Source organism: Pongo abelii, chromosome 3 (assembly GCF_028885655.2).
Source record: "Pongo abelii isolate AG06213 chromosome 3, NHGRI_mPonAbe1-v2.0_pri, whole genome shotgun sequence".
NCBI lineage: Eukaryota > Metazoa > Chordata > Mammalia > Primates > Hominidae > Pongo > Pongo abelii.
Genome location: NC_071988.2, coordinates 98,084,779 through 98,101,001, shown reverse-complemented (window position 1 = coordinate 98,101,001; position 16,223 = coordinate 98,084,779). Strand labels below are relative to the sequence as shown.

At 45.1% G+C, this 16,223-nt stretch overlaps 1 protein-coding gene across 1 annotated transcript; it reads left to right on the top strand.

The window, feature by feature from the left end:
- The first annotated feature begins 9,207 nt into the window (after nt 1–9,207).
- Nucleotides 9,208–13,837, top strand: SOWAHB (sosondowah ankyrin repeat domain family member B). Its single transcript, XM_024246300.3, has one exon. It carries the CDS (start codon nt 10,140–10,142, stop codon nt 12,519–12,521), a length of 2,382 nt encoding a protein of 793 aa, XP_024102068.2. The 5' UTR covers nt 9,208–10,139; the 3' UTR covers nt 12,522–13,837.
- The last annotated feature ends 2,386 nt before the right edge of the window (nt 13,838–16,223 follow it).

Below are 16,223 nucleotides of genomic sequence, written 5' to 3'. Positions count from 1 at the left end.
ATTAACATTATTAGAAGAGGCAGCAAATTTAAAATCAGAATGTGAGCACTGGAAAGGACTTCAGAATCAACTAATCTAATTCCCCCATTGTACAAATGAACAGACTGAGGCCCAGAGAGGTTTGAAATTGGCCAAATTTAAGGAGATAGGAACAGAGCCGAGATGAGACAAATTGCTTGAAAGTCTGTGCTTTTTCTAGGTGAAGTATACATATATATTTGGGAATCATAAGAATGTAAGCAGCGATTGAATCTGAGCAAATAGAGTTACTCAGGAAGAACACAAGAATTAGTACAGAATGCTGAAAGAAGAATGGAAATAGATTTGAAGTCAACTTGATTCGAATATCCCAATGTAATGGTATTAGGAATTTGTGCCTTTTTGAGGTAATTGGGTCATGAGAGTGGAGTCCTCATGAGTGGGATTAGGGCCCTTATAAGGGGCTGAAGAGACCAGAGTTTTCCCTTCTACCAACTGAAGACTCACAGAAGGTACTATTTATGAGCCAGAGGGTAGGTCATCAGCAGACACCAAATCTGCTGCAACCTTGATCTTGGACTTCCCAGTCTCCAGAAATGTGAGAAAGGAATTCATATTGTTTAAAAGCCACCCAGTTTATGGTATTTTGTTATAGCAGCCTGAATGGGCTAAGACACCATTAAACTTTGAAACTTGGTTTTCCCACATGTAAAATCAGGATACATATAGAAAACCTGCTGATGCCTTTAAAAAATTTAAACCCATATGTTCTAAAGTTGGCAACAGAGGAAGACTTTCCACAAGAGGGAGGAAAGTCTTTTACTCCAGACCTTAAAATTAACCTTATTCTTGGGTTATAAGGTTACTCACACTAATGTCTGCTGGAGCCACAATCAGCAAACTGGCTTTAAGGGGACAAAGCATGGATTTTACAGTTTCTCTCATTGCCATAGTATGGTTGAGACAGCTTATAATATTTATGCAAGATACTACTAAAGATGGACCCCTCATGTTGGAGCTGGACATAGGAATTTTTTCTTCTCTTTCTAGATTTCCTCCATAGATACATTCATCTAATCCCATAGCTTTAAAATACCACCTCAAGGCCAAAGATTCAAATTTATACCTCTAGCTCTGACCTACTCCTGAGCTCCAGACTTATATGTCCAATTGCTTGCTCTAGATTATTACTTAGATATCTAATGGTCATTCAAATATAACATTTCCAAAATGGGATGCTTGACTTCCTGCTCCCAAACCAGTTATTCCTGCAATATTCTCAATCTTGGTAAACTTATATCCAATTGATATAATTTGGATATCTGTCCCCGCCCAAATCTCAGGTTGAATTGCAATCCCCAGTGCTGGAGGTGGGGGCCGGTGGGAGGTGATTGGATCATGGGATGGATCTCTCATGGCTTGGTGCTGTCTTCATGATAGTGAGTAAGTTCTCACGAGATCTGGTCATTTAAAGGTTGTGTGGACCCCCCTCACCCTCCCTCTGTCTTGTTCCTGCTTTCACCACGTGAGGTGCCTGCTCCCCTTTAGCCTTCCACCATGATAGGAAGCTTCCTGGGGCCTCCCTAGAAGCCAAGCAGATGCCAGCACCATGCTTCCTGTAAAGCCTACAGAACTGTGAGCCAATTAAACTTCTTTTTCTTATAAATTATCCAGTTTCAGGTATTTCTTTATAGCAATGTAAGAACAGCATAAGAAATCAATCCATCAGCAAACTCTCTTAGTTCTACCTCTGGAACATTTTGCGAATCTCAATCTTTCTCCACATCTGATGCCTTAATATTCCAAGCCACTGCCATCTCTTACCTCCCCTTCTGTGGTAGTTTCTCAGCTGGATTTTCTGTTCCTACTTTAATATCCCCTACAATCTACTCTCCACACAGCAGCCAGATGGTCTGTTTACTACATAAATTATGTGTCACTCTCTTGGTTATAAACTTCTAATGGCTTCCCATCACACTTAGATTGAAACTCTAACCCCGTTAGGCCCTGCAAGACCCAGATCCTGCTTACTGTCTGACCTCACCCCACACTCCCCTTGCTCATCATGCTCCAGATTTGAGGCTGGATTGCTTTCTGTTCCTCAAACACACCAAGATCCTTTCTTTTTCTATCTATCTATCTATCTATCTATCTATCTATCTATCTATCTATCTATCTATCTACCTATCTATCTATCTATCTATCTATCTATCTATCTATCTTTATCTATCTTTATCACAAGAATCAGAGGTGAAACCATGCCCATTTCTGATGTAACCTCAGCAGTTCCCTCTGTCTGGAAGGCTCATTCCATCCTGCTCCCTCCTCCCTGTCTTCACTTGGCTGCATTCTTCTCATCGTTGTGGTCTCTGCTTATTGTTATGTTCTAATAAAGGCCTTCCCTGCCCATCCTTGCTAGAATAGCTCTCTAGTCAGCCTCTATCATATCAGCTGGCTTTTGCATCTGAGCACTTATTGCTACTGATATTTTCTTGTTTATTTTCTGTCTATTGTCTGTTTCTTTCTTACTAGAATGTAAACTTTCTGAGAGCAGTGATTTTATCTGTTTGGTTTACCACTGTGTTCCCAGCCTCAGAAAAGTGCATATACCTGGTGGGCCCTCAATTAATATTTGATGAATAAATAAATTAAGGTTCAAATAAGAGAAGGGAAGTAAATGCAGGAAGCACCATATAATTAGATTGTCTGGCACATAAATTAGAATCCCCAACTTCAGCTTGTAGTTCAGCATGAAAATGCATTTCCCTTGCTATGTCAGAATGTCTAGACTTGTGGAAATCCAAACCTGAACAAAGGACAGTGAGGACAGAGGGTTGGCAAGCCACCTGGTTTTCTCTCCTGCATTTCTACATCCTACCTTTGCTACGGTTTCACCTGGTGTGTTAGTCCATTTTGCGTTGTTATAAAGGAATACCTGAGACTGGATAATTTATAAAGAAAAAAGGTTTATTAGGTTCATGGTTCTGCAGGCTGTACAAGACACATGGTGCCAGCATCTGCTCAGCTTCTGGTGAGGCCTCAGGAGCCTTTACTCATGGCAGAAGGCAAAGGGAGCCAGTGTGTCACATGGTGAGAAAGGAAGCAAGAGAGAGGGAAGGTGATGCCAGGCTCTTTTTAACAATCATTTCTGGTGTGAACCAACAGAGCAAGAACTTTCTCATTACCATGAGAAAGGCACCAAGCCATTCATTAGGAATCTACCCCTATGACACACACACCTCCCAGAGGCCCCACCTCCAACATTGGGGATCAAATTTCAACATTAGACTTCAAGGGGACAAACATCCAAACTATATCACCTGGGGATCTACCCACTGACCTGGATGATTAATATTGGGCAGTTCCACCTTCCTGAGTGGTGATATCATTCCACATCCACAGTAGAGGTTTGGATGGAAGGCAAAGAATAAGCTCATCAGAACATCCCACAAGAAATACAGACTTATTAATAGCAAGGAGAGCTGCTTTCTGCAAGATAATTGAGTTAGTTTGTTCAGGCTGCTTTAACATAATACCATAGATTTGGTGGCTTAAACAACAAACATTTATCCCTCATAGTTCTGGAGGCTGAGAAGAACAAGATCGAGATGTTGGCAGATTTGATGTCTAGGGAAGGCCCACTTCTTGGCTCATAGACAGCTGTCTTGTCACTGTGCCTTCACATGGCAGAAAGGGGTCGGGGAACTCTGTGGGTTCTTTTTATAAGGGTACAAATCCTATTCATAAGGGCTCCACCTTCATAAGCTAATTACTTCCCAAAGGCCCCATCCCCTGATACCATCACATTGGGGGTTAGGATGTACAACATGTGAATTTAGAGGATCACAAACATTTCATCCGTAACAGTAATGATCTCTGTTCTACACACTTCCCATACTTGTTCTGATAATCTGATAAAGAAGTGTGGTCTGGAACATGACCCACATGTGTAAATCACTACATTATTACACTATTTGCTCCTCATCACTATGTGTGGATGAGAAGCAGAGCAAATACTCCTGGCAGAATGCCATCAATGTTCCTCATGCCACAGTACTAAGGACTTAGACAATTTTTGTTGTCCTCTCCATCCTAGATAACTCTGTATCCCTGTATAAGACTCATTCAACACCTGGTCTCACCATTCTATGGTATTGTCATCTTCAATATGCCTCTCCCCTCCACTATGCTTCATTCATGTGGTCACACTCTGAACCTTGTCATCACTCCCAAACTATTCCACTTTGGAAACCTCAAGCCTCAAGACCTGGGAATAATTGATGTTCTGCTCACAATGTCCTAACCCTCTAGCTCTCATATTCACTTACTCCCCTTGTGCCTGCTTTTCAACCCCACCAAGACTTCTTCAAACCTTTTCTCCCTATCTCTTAGGCCCCTTCTGAGCTGACTTCATTCACTATTCATCCATACCACTTCCTTCTTCCAAAATCTTAATTTTCATGCCCCCACCTGCCAACCCTCAACCCTGGAACAGTCTAGCACCTGCCTTTCCTGTTTCTAAACACCCAGGGTACGTGCCCTCATGGAGAAAATAACACAGTGGTTTGATCTGGTGACACCATAAACTTTCAAAATAAGTTGGTTCCTTTGGCCAAATGGCAATCCTATATGCTTCTCCCAATTGCCCTAACTGATACATGAACTTTATTCATGCTTCTTTCTCTCTCGTACATATTCATACTCAGTGAATGGCATCCTTTTCTATACCATGAGGAAAATGGAGATCTTCATGCATAAAACCTTTCAGCTTTCTGTTTCCCATGTGCAAATAAAGTGAATGTATATCTACAGCTATGGCCAAGATGAACTGCTGTTAACCAGAATCTATTCCTCCCTTCCTCCTGGACACACAGCTCTGCTACATTTCTCAACCTCCTTTGCAGTTAGGTGTATCATGTGATGAAATTTTTTGCCACTGGAATTTGAGCATTAGTATTGTCTACCACTTCCATGCCTGGTCTGTAAAACTGTTTCACGTGCACATCACCGTGATCTTTCCCCTTCTGGCAAGCTGTTTGATGATATGAAAACCATGTGTTAAAACCAAAGCAGAGCTGCCATCAGCTTTGTTCCTTAAATAACCGCATGGGAAGTAGCTGCCTGCCTGTCTTTAAAAACTGCCCTAAAAATGATGTAAGTGAGAAATAAACTTTATTTTTGAGTCATTACGAGTTAAGGTTTATTTTTATAGCAGGTTAGCCTATGCTAATGAATACAATAGCCATTTTTCCTCTCTCAATCCTTAATGGGAAAAATGGCTCTCCTCTCTCCTATCCCAGGGAATCCCTCTACCTGAACTCTGGACTCCAACCCCACCCCAAGCCCTGTTTCATCAATTATTTACTCTCTCCTCTAGGTCTCAACTTATCCTCTCCTGGCTCTTTTCCCTCAGCATACAGACATGCTCATATCTCTTCTAACAACTATACAAAACAAATCTTACATTACATGATCTGATATTCTCCTTGTCTAGAAGTCTCTTTTCTCCTTCCTTTCATGCTCAAGGCTTTTTTCATCCCACTCTCTACCCCACTCACTCTATGACCTGGTTCCTGTCCCTACCACTGTTGTGAAACTGCTCCAGATTGGGCCCCAGTGACCTAACAGGCTATGGTCATATTTCACATCTTATCTAACTTGGCATCTTGGCATAGAAAGCTGTTCCTCCTCCTTCCTTGGTGCTCCTCTTCCCCTCCAGCTGCTCCTTCTAAGTCTCCCTGACAGGTTTCTTTTCCTCTCTCTTTGGTAAATGTGGATTCACCCTCTACCCTCATTTCTTCCCACTGCCTATATATCTCTTTCTAAACAATTTTGTTATTGCCTGTGGTTTAAATGACCATTATTTATAGATGCTAATGCCACACATCCTTGAGCCTCGAACCTATATTACCAACTGCCTCCTAGATATTTCTATCTTTATGGCCCATAGGCACCTCAAACTTAATATGTCCAAACTGAATTGATCATCTTTCCCATTTCCAACAATGACTGCTTTTATATTTTCTACTGAGGCGGATGGTAACAATTGTCCATGGGTAAGTCACCCACTAACCCCCTGAGCTGACTTCCTTCACTATCCATTCATACCACTACACTCTTCCACAAGCTTAATTTGTATGCCCCGACCTGCCAACCCTCAACCTGGAACAGTTCAGTGCCTGCCTTCCCTGTTTCTAACCCCCCAGGGTATGCTGTTCCCTAATGGAGAAAAACACACAGTGGTTGGTCAGGTGGCACTATATCCAGGCACTCAAGCTAGACACATGGGAGTAAGCCAACCTGGTCTCTCATCCCCAGACTACTCTGGCTCCAAATCCTATTGCATGTATCTACTGAACACTTCTCCAATACATCTGTTTGTCTCCCTTTCTTGGCCACTGATGAGCTCAGACCTTTTTCATCACTTTCTTAGATCATCTCAGTAACTTCTGGACTATTCTTCCTGTGGGCAGCCTCACCTTCCTCCTCCAGCCTGAACACTTGATATTGTCTCTTTCTTTGTTGATATTTATTTATGGGATTTTTTTCTATAGTGTCTTTTTCAAACTAAAAAGTAATATATTCTCATTGTAAAATAATTTATAAGGCTATTTAAAAAAATTAAAGTCACCCCATATCCAGTCGTTAAATTTTACCTCCAAATACATATACACATAGTTTTTTTCTAAAAATAGGATCTTATTACACATGCCACATTTCTCTGTGCGGTATTCTATTTTAGGAGGAACCCTTTTTCATATTTTAACATCTCTAAAATCACAATGTGTCATACAATCAATGGTTCTTAGGTTTGGTTACATACAACATTGTTCTACAATGTACTCTTTTTATTTATTAATATTGGTCATGATTCCAAACCAACACTTACTTCCAGGAGATCTTTCTAAAGTACAAATCTGGTCAGGTTGCTACCCTTGGGAAAATTCTCCCGAGCCGCCCCTGCCCCCAAAGCCCTTCATCTTCTGATTCCCATCTACTTTTTCCCTTTCCAGCACATCCACACACATCGTCTTCCTTAAAGCCAAACAGGCCAAGCAGATCTATTGGCAGTTCATTCCCCAAATAGCGATGCTAAGCCAGATCTTTGCCTTTGCACCAATGTTTTTTCTGCCTTAAAGCCTATTCTCACCTTTTTACTCAGAGTTAGCTCTTTTCTTTGCTTTTTTTTTTTTGAGACAGAGTCTCGCTCTGTCACCCAGGCTGGAGTGCAGTGGCGTGATCTCGGCTCACTGCAAGCTCCGCCTCCTGGGTTCACACCATTCTCCTGCCTCAGCCTCCCGAGTAGCTGGGACTACAGGCGCCCGCCACCACGCCTGGCTAATTTTTTTGTATTTTTAGTAGAGATGGGGTTTCACCATGTTAGCCAGAATGTTCTCGATCTCCTGACCTCGTGATCTGCCCGCCTCAGCCTCCCAAAGTGCTGGGATTACAGCTGTGAGCCACTGCGCCCAGCCCCAAAGTTAGCTTACTGGAAAATTGTCCTGATCCCCCAAGCTGAGCCTGAGTTCTTCCTTTATGTACCTCCCCTCAAGTTCACCAGTGTGTGGTGCATGTCTCTGTTAAATCACTTAGCACTCAGGTTCATGCCATTTCTCTTGTTGCTCCTTACTAAATTGAGAGAAATAGTGAGTTCTCAAGTACACTTTCTTCTTTATACCCATTTCCAACAGTGTCGGGGTAATGTAGGAGCTTCATAAATATTTTTGGAAATAATGAACTCTATATGTGGGAGGCAGGAAAATGCTCCTTGAGATAATGTAAAGAGCTTTCTAATTAACCATCTGTTTATCCTGGGACAAGAGAGAGAGAGAGGAGAAGGTCTGGACACCAAAGTACCTGGGAATCCAGAAATCTAAAGCAATCAGATATTTTTTTCTTCTTGTTGGCTCCAATCCTATTAATTCTACCCTCAACTAAAAGTAATCTGATTTCAACAACCAGATGCTTTATAATCTCCCCTCACCTGGCCCTCCACTTTCTTTCACTCTAGTCTTTTTATTTCCTTTGAGTCAAAACCTCCGTCCATATTATGGCTCTCTTTTGCAGTTAGCCCCTTATTTTGTAACCAGATGTTTTAAAAAGTAGCAAAGAGGGATTCTTTCCACTTGCCATTCTAAAATGCCCACTTGAGTCTTTCATTTGGTCTTCCTCCTGCCTTAGGTATGGACTCACCTTACTCAGTCCCAACAAGACTCTATACCAGCGAATAAATTCAAAAGAAAGCTGAAATTTAATACAAAATCTTAATTTTAAAAACTATCCTAAAGGCTTGATGTTATGTAGAGACATCAGTGAAAACCACTATCCCTCTCTCAACCCAGTATTGGGTTTGGATCCCAGAAAATGCCAAAAATAGACAAAAATGTTTCCAGTTCTTTTTTTCTGACCTAGATAATGTAAAACCAAAGATTCATTCCTGGAAAAGTACTAGGGTATTTTTGGGGATTTAAAATCAAGCTCAGTTAATGTGGTCTATAGGGCAGTCACTAAGATTGGTCCATGCTAAAACATGTCTTTGTCAACAATTGTAGGGCCAACACACATACTTTCAATACTCTCTCTTGGCTAGAAGTATAGGAACTATGAATAATCAGAAATAGAAGAGCAAAAGGAAAAGTGAAAAGATGAGAAGAGTCCATGAAAAAAGAGAGGCAAATTACAGGGAAGGAGAAAATCGAGGTTTTTGAATGGGAAATACAGTGGACATGAGAGGATCTGAGAACAGACATATTTCCTGTCAGAAGAGGCTGAAGGTAAACAAGTATGTCCTGTAACAGAAAGAAATGGGAAGGCCAAGTTAAAGAAAAGAATGAGAGAAGGCTTGGAACTGAAACAGGTAAAGAGATGACGACAGTGAAAACTATTTTAGGCATATCAACAGGACTGATAAGGAATAGTGAGGGTCCAGGATCTCACATCAAAGACAAAAGGGTCAACATGTGGAGAGAGAAAAAGGAAGAGGGATCCCAGCTGTTAGGGGGAAAAGGTGCTGTTGAAGACAGCTCTAGTCTGCATTTTGAACCTTACATTCTGAAAGGAAGGACTTCACCAAGCCAATACAAAACACTGTACAAATCTCTGCTGTTCATAAATTTTAGAGTAAATAAAAGCAAACTAATGCTACACATCCAATACCTTAACTGGCGAGACGTAATTCCTAGTTCATTTTAGCCACCGGGGGCAAGAAGCTATCAAAGTGATTTTTTTTTTTTCCAGCATCTTAATGTGAGACAAGTATGAAGGAAAAAGGCCCAAACCAATATTGCCCAGTAGTAATTTTCAGAGTGATTTCTCTTTTCGGTATAGACTTGGATGTATTTGGACCCCTTGGAGGGGGCGCCGGAGAAGCGGCCCAGAAAGTATTTCTATATTAAGAAAAATTTAGTTTGGATGCAAAGTGAGTTTTGCGGACCTCAATACAGCCTGGAGAAATCTGAAGTACTCCCTTACAGCGTTAATAAAGAAAGATAACTCAGATTGCCTGTTAACTTGCTGCTTCTCCTCCTCCCCCATCGGCTTCAGCCTGAACTCATCAAAGCACCGGAGGACAGGAACGGACCTTCTATTGCTTTTGTTTCCTGCGTGGCGGAGACTTAGAGGAACGGCCGGTCGCCTACCTGCCTTCCACTTCCCCGGCCGCAGAGCAGTTCGCTGCCGGCTCGGTTCGCCGCCAACCTCACCTACCGGTTGGCTCTCCGGCCTGACTCTTCTGGGATGGGTGGCGGGGGGTGGGGGAGACCTCAGGGGGCGGAGGGACACGAGGAGGCGGGCCTGGCCCTTCCCCCAGAGCCAGGGAGGAGGTGCCGCCAGGGCGCAGGTGAAACCGACTCGGCCCTATCCCGGGAACTTTCGCTGTGAGGACTCGTTGCGAGAGGCTAGAGTCGCGCAGAGGCGGCCTCGGAGCCACCCTCTCTCACCCAGACTGCCGCGGGGACTCAGCCTTGGGGCCACCCGCAGGGGACCCACGGCCCTCCTGGCGCGCTCACGGGCTGCGGGCAGCGCTGGCCTCCGCGGCTGATGGGGGCGGCTAGTGCCGCCCCGGGCGCAGGTGACACTCGCCCGGCCAGGGTTTCCTCTGGCAGGGGAGAGCCCCGGGAGGGCGAGACGCAGACACCTCGGGGGCGGAGGACAGGGCAGCGATGGCCCGAGAGCTGAGCCAGGAGGCACTACTGGACTTTCTGTGCCAGGCTGGGGGCCGCGTGACCAACGCTGCCTTGCTGAGCCACTTCAAGAGCTTTCTCCGAGACCCCGACGCGTCCCCCAGCCAGCACCAGCACCGCCGCGAGCTCTTCAAGGGCTTCGTCAACTCCGTCGCCGCAGTGCGCCAGGACCCCGACGGCACCAAGTACGTAGTGCTCAAGAGGAGGTACAGGGACCTTTTGGGGGAGGAGGGGCTGCAGCGACCCCGCGAGCCGCCCGCGGCTGCCCCCAGTGCAGAGGGAGCTGCGCCCTGCTCCCCGCGAGGCGCGCGCCGGGGGGAGCCACCCCAGCAGCAGCCCAGGCGGCGGCGGCGCGAGAAGGAGCCGGAGGAGGAGCCAGCAGGTGCAGCAGCCAGAGCCGCCGACGCAGCTTGCAATGGACTCCCGGCCAGCGGCTCCCGTGGGGCGCCCGGGAAGGGCGGCGGATCGAAGGGCAGTCCCGGACAGAGGGCGCCGGTGCCCGCAGCTGCAGCTGCAGGGGCCCAGGCTAGAGCGAGGTGCGCGGCAGCGAAGACGCAGGGCCGCTGCTGCTGGGAATGCCTCCAGAACAACCTGGCTGTGCTGCCAGGAGAGCTCGGCGCACGCCCGCACTCCGCCACTGCCGAGGAGAAGCCGGCACGGGTTCTGCCTGCCCAGGATGACCGCGGGGCTTCCAGGGAGCGGGAAGAAGGCGCCCTGGCTGAGCCGGCGCCTGTGCCTGCAATGGCTCACTCGCCTCCCACCACCGTCGAGGCTGCGACGAGCAGGGCTTCCCCGCCTGCTCTCCTGCCCGGCCCGGCTCCCCGCGGAGACCGGCCGGAGCTGCTGACCCCCAGCTCCCTGCATTATTCGACCCTGCAGCAGCAGCAGCAGCGCACTCGAGAGTGGGTGGCCAGGCACCGGCAGGTGCCCGAGGCCCGTCATCAGGGCCCTATCCGCGCCTGGTCGGTGCTGCCAGACAACTTCCTCCAGCTGCCGTTGGAACCCGGCTCCACGGAGCCTAATTCAGAGCCGCCAGACCCCCGTCTTTGCTCGCACTCTCTCTTTCCTGTTGTTCCGGATGAGTCCTGGGAATCCTGGGCGGGGAACCCTTCATTGACTGTCTTTCGCAGCATTCGTTGTCAGTTGTCCCTCCAAGATCTGGATGACTTTGTGGATCAGGAGAGTGATGGCAGTGAGGAGAGCAGCAGTGGGCCCAAAGACTCCCCGGGGGCTTCTGAAGAGGGGCTGCAAGTTGTCTTGGGAACCCCAGATAGGGGGAAGCTCAGGAATCTAGCTGGGTGCCTTTCTGTATCTCGGAAGGAGGGCAGCCCCAGCCGGAGCCCTCAGGGCCTCAGAAACAGAGGGGATGGTCACATCTCGCAGCAGGTCCCTGCAGGGGCTAATGGCCTTGCAGGCCACCCCCTGAAGCCTTTGCCTTGGCCAGTTCCTAAGTTAAGGAGGTCCCTCAGGAGGAGCTCTCTGGCAGGGAGAGCCAAATTGTCCTCCTCTGATGAGGAGTACCTTGATGAGGGCTTGCTGAAAAGAAGTCGGCGCCCACCTCGATCCAGGAAGCCCTCCAAGGCAGGAACAGCACCCAGCCCAAGGGTTGATGCAGGTTTATCACTAAAACTTGCAGAGGTTAAGGCTGTTGTGGCCGAGCGGGGTTGGCGACACAGCTTGTGGGTCCCCAGTGGGGAGGGGCCTGCAGCCTTGGCCCCCCACAGAACTTCTGAGCACAAATCATCCCTGGTTCCACTAGATGCCAGGGAGCATGAGTGGATTGTGAAGCTTGCCAGTGGCTCCTGGATTCAGGTGTGGACTTTGTTCTGGGAGGACCCTCAACTGGCCTTGCACAAAGACTTTTTGACTGGGTACACTGCCTTGCACTGGATAGCCAAACATGGTGACCTCAGGGCCCTTCAGGACTTGGTGTCTGGAGCGAAGAAGGCAGGGATTGTCCTTGATGTAAACGTGAGGTCCAGTTGTGGATATACCCCGCTGCACCTTGCAGCCATTCACGGCCACCAGGGGGTCATCAAATTGCTAGTCCAAAGGTTGGCTTCTCGGGTAAATGTCAGGGACAGCAGTGGGAAGAAGCCATGGCAGTATCTAACCAGTAATACCTCTGGGGAAATATGGCAGCTGTTGGGAGCCCCTCGGGGCAAGCCCATTTTCCCTGTCTATCCCTTAGTTGGAAGTTCTTCCCCCACCAGAAAGGCCAAGAGCAAGGAAATATCTAGAAGTGTCACCCGAAAAACTTCCTTCGCTGCACTACTCAAAAGTCAGCACAACAAGTGGAAATTGGCCAACCAGTATGAGAAATTCCACAGTCCAAGGGAAAGAGAAGAGTATAGTGACTGAGGTGGTTCTCTGTCCAACACACAGGCAGCACTCCCTCACCCTGCTCAGTGAGAGAATTCAGAGGGAATAGAAAAGCTGCTGAGAGTTGGTAAAGAGGATGGTCGAGTGAGATGGTGTTGACCTCCCTGGATCTTATGTCACTACATCCTGGACCTCAAGAGGGTCATCCAAGCTTTTTGAAAGCTGAAGTCCTTGACTGGAGAAACCTAGACAAGAGGCAGGGCCAGGTGCTTGATATCTAGGAGGCATTCTTCCTCTTCCCTTGCCACCATGGAGCTGGGCACAGTAAGCCATATTGTTTCCTGAAGCAGGAATCCCAGGCCTTGGCTAGAGAGGGAACAGATGTCTAACAAAAAGAGAAGCAATTCGAGGAATTGATGAAGCACATGCAAAATCCTCTCTGGCTAGTAGCTCTCTGGCTTCTGTTCATTTGAAGAATAAATCTTGGCTGACAGTGGGAAGCACCAGGTTTGAAGTCAGATGGCTTTATTTTTCTTTTTTTGGCATTTAAATCAGTGAAATAAAATTATTACTGGAGAGCAGAGTTCGATTTGAGAGATTCCTCTGCCCTGTTCTCAAGTCTTCTTTTGAATTCCATGCATGGTGGTTAATGGGTAAAATGATTAATGCCTCCTTTGAGTCTTCTCACTGATCAGAGAAGCAGTTGGGTAAGATCCAGTTATGACTTGGACTCCATTCCCAAGAGGAATGACTGTCATTCAGGCCCTGCTTTTTTGTATCAACCCGAAGGGAACTTTCCAAATGTAAAAACCATGTGGCTCATTTGCATAGTGACTGAAACCATCTTTCATGGAAATTCCCTGTGTAACAAACAGAATTATCATTACTAGTTTTCAGTAGGTTTGAATGGCCAACGTTTGTACTCATAAAAAGAGAGAAATGATTTCACTCTGGGGAAACAGTAAGGGTTAAGAGAATGCATCCTTACCAGGACTATCTAAGCTGCTAAATATAATTTTATTTGCACTAAACTTGTTGCCAATTAAGATTAAATATTAGCCTTTAAGTACTCTATATCTAACATGAAGTGCTCCTTTTTAATTGCTTTTCAAGGGACCGATAACTTGTGAGTTCATGGAGTGAGAGAAAGGCTAGTCTATAAATGTCAGTAGAGCATCAAGATTTCAGAATAAGTTCAAAGAGGGCTGAAATACATGTTCAAGTGGAAATTGTTAATTTTTTATGGGAGTGTTTTCATGAGATGTGACAATGATGCTGTATTTTAAGTCTTTTTGTGTTTCTTCTGGTTATTTGCCCCCATTAAAAGATCAATAGATCCTTATAATTTATTATACTTATGCTGATTACTGTTTTCTTCTTTACAAAATTGTGTCTCAGCGAGTGCCAAATATTATTGTTTCTTTGATTTTTTACTTTATAATTTTGCTGAAATAAATATATCTCTTCTACTATAAAAATAAGCATAATAAATAAATCTAAGAGCTTTTTTCCCAAAATACCTATATAAGAGATGAAACTTTGTCAAATCAAAGCAAGAAAAATGGCAGCCACAGATGGGACATAGTTTGAAGAGATAAAAAATTAAAAGAATACAATAGACATCTATGCAAATACTCTAGTAAACTAGTAAAAAGTGTAAACTACTAGTAAGCTAGTGATATTTCATGGAAAAAATGTCAACTTTCTAAAAAATCCAATGAATGTTTTTACTTTATCATATTGTTATTACTATATCAATTTATTCAACAGATGTGTTTTATGTAGTGCTGTGGGATTTATAAAGGTGAGTAGGAGATGACCCCTCCTGTCTTGAAATTTAAAATCTGACAATATTTATTATTGATTGCTTTATACCCCTTTTTTTTTTGAGACAGAGTCTCAAAAAAAGTTGAGGCTGGAAGTTGCCCAGACTGGAATGCAGTGGTGTGATCCTGGCTCACTGCAACCTTCGCCTCCCAGGTTCAAGCAATTCTTCTGCCTCAGCCTCCCATGTAGCTGGGATTATAGGCAACCACCACCACTCCTGGCTAATTTTTGTATTTTTAGTAGAGACGGGGTTTCACCATGTTGGCCAGGCTGGTCTCGAACTCCTGACCTAAAGTGATAAGTTGTATGTTTCAGTATTCCCAAAGTGCTGGGATTACAGGCGTGAGCCACTGTGTCTGACCTGTACCTTATCTTGCTCCCATGATGTCTTTTAAAGCTGCATTATATCAGAAAATAAGCTTGTAAAATGAGGCAAAGAGAAAAGAAAGATGGTACCAGAAATGAGGACAAACAACAGCAATGCAAGAAAAAATTTTCAAAATTGTCCTAAGTACAAAATACACGCTCTGGAGAGAGCACTTGTTTCAGGAGAGAGAAAGAGAGGGAGAGGGAAAGGGAGAAAAAGAGAAAGACACAGAGAGAGAGAGAGAGAAAGAGAAACAGAGAGAGATCCTTTCGGCCTGGGAATATCAGGGAGGGCTTCATAGAGGCCAGGAATCTTTTAATTGAATGATACTAACTTTCCCAAGAAACCAGCTGTGTTAGTTCTACCACATTCTTGACTTCTGCTTCAGTGTGTGATTTACATAGCACTAGTGTTGGCTGATTGTTCACTGGTTAGAGCACAATCCTGTCTCAAGTTGATTCTTATGATGATTCATCATGTCCCTCATACCTGCATCTGATCAACTCTTTTACATGGTCAATATGCTATGTTGGGGAGGAGTCAGGGGAGAAGAGGGTGTAGAGAGCTGATTAAAACAAAGATCTGATCCTGACACCCTCTTACTCATGTTGTAAAGTCCAGGCCAGGAGGGCTGCCAGGACTAGCATACTTTCCCAGCTTTCTGCCAGCCACTCCCTGCCATGAACCCCAAACTTCAGCTACATCAGACCCATTGGGATGCTGGTGGCCCTAACCTCTCAGTTTCTGTCTTGTGCTGAATTTCTTTTACTTAGAAAACCCTTTTTGCTATTTTCCTGGTAATCTTATTCCTCAAAGGATAGCTCAAATGTCACAGCCTATATGAAGACTCCGGGACAAACACCTCCAAGCTGGAAGCTGTATAGCTCCTTCATCAGAATTCTTATAATACTGTATACATACCTCATTTACAATTTTTGCCACATAGTATTCAAGTAAATTGTATGTCTCAATATTCCTGAAGATTTTGAGCATCTGGAGATTAGTGAATATGTTTTCAATTCCTCTAGATTTCCAGATATTTATGGAGTATCTGCTATGTGGTAAAGACATAATTCCTGCCTTCAAGAGCTCATAGTCTACTGGGGAAGGAGATGTGAGGGTTGGGTCACTGAAAATTGCTTCTAGCACAGTGAGGTAAGTGCACAGATATGTGTGTGTGTCAAGACTCTGAGAATTCAGAGAAGGTGACGTTTGTGAAGCATTTTTCATGTGCCAGTCTCTTTGGTTATGCTGGAAATACATTTAGTAGAATATACCTATTTCCTGCTCTGATTATAATTTTCTGGATTGGGGAAGTCAGGAGGGAAAAAGGAAGTTAGATGAGCTTTGAAGGGTGAAGTGCAGAAAAGAGTTCTGGAAGAATATCCCAGGAGAGGGAAGGGACTTGACCAAAACCACAGAGTGGTTTGGGGATACTGAGCCACATAGTGTGGCAGAAGTGAGGCAGTGCAGAAAGAGATGAAGCTGGAAAGGTCATTTAGGACTAGGTTGAAAGAAGGGTCTTTTGGGCCTCAGGAAATACAGGC

What these genes read in the sequence shown, in the direction of transcription:
- SOWAHB (XM_024246300.3), top strand. Translation starts at nt 10,140, where the DNA reads ATGGCCCGAGAGCTGAGCCAGGAGGCACTACTGGACTTTCTGTGCCAG.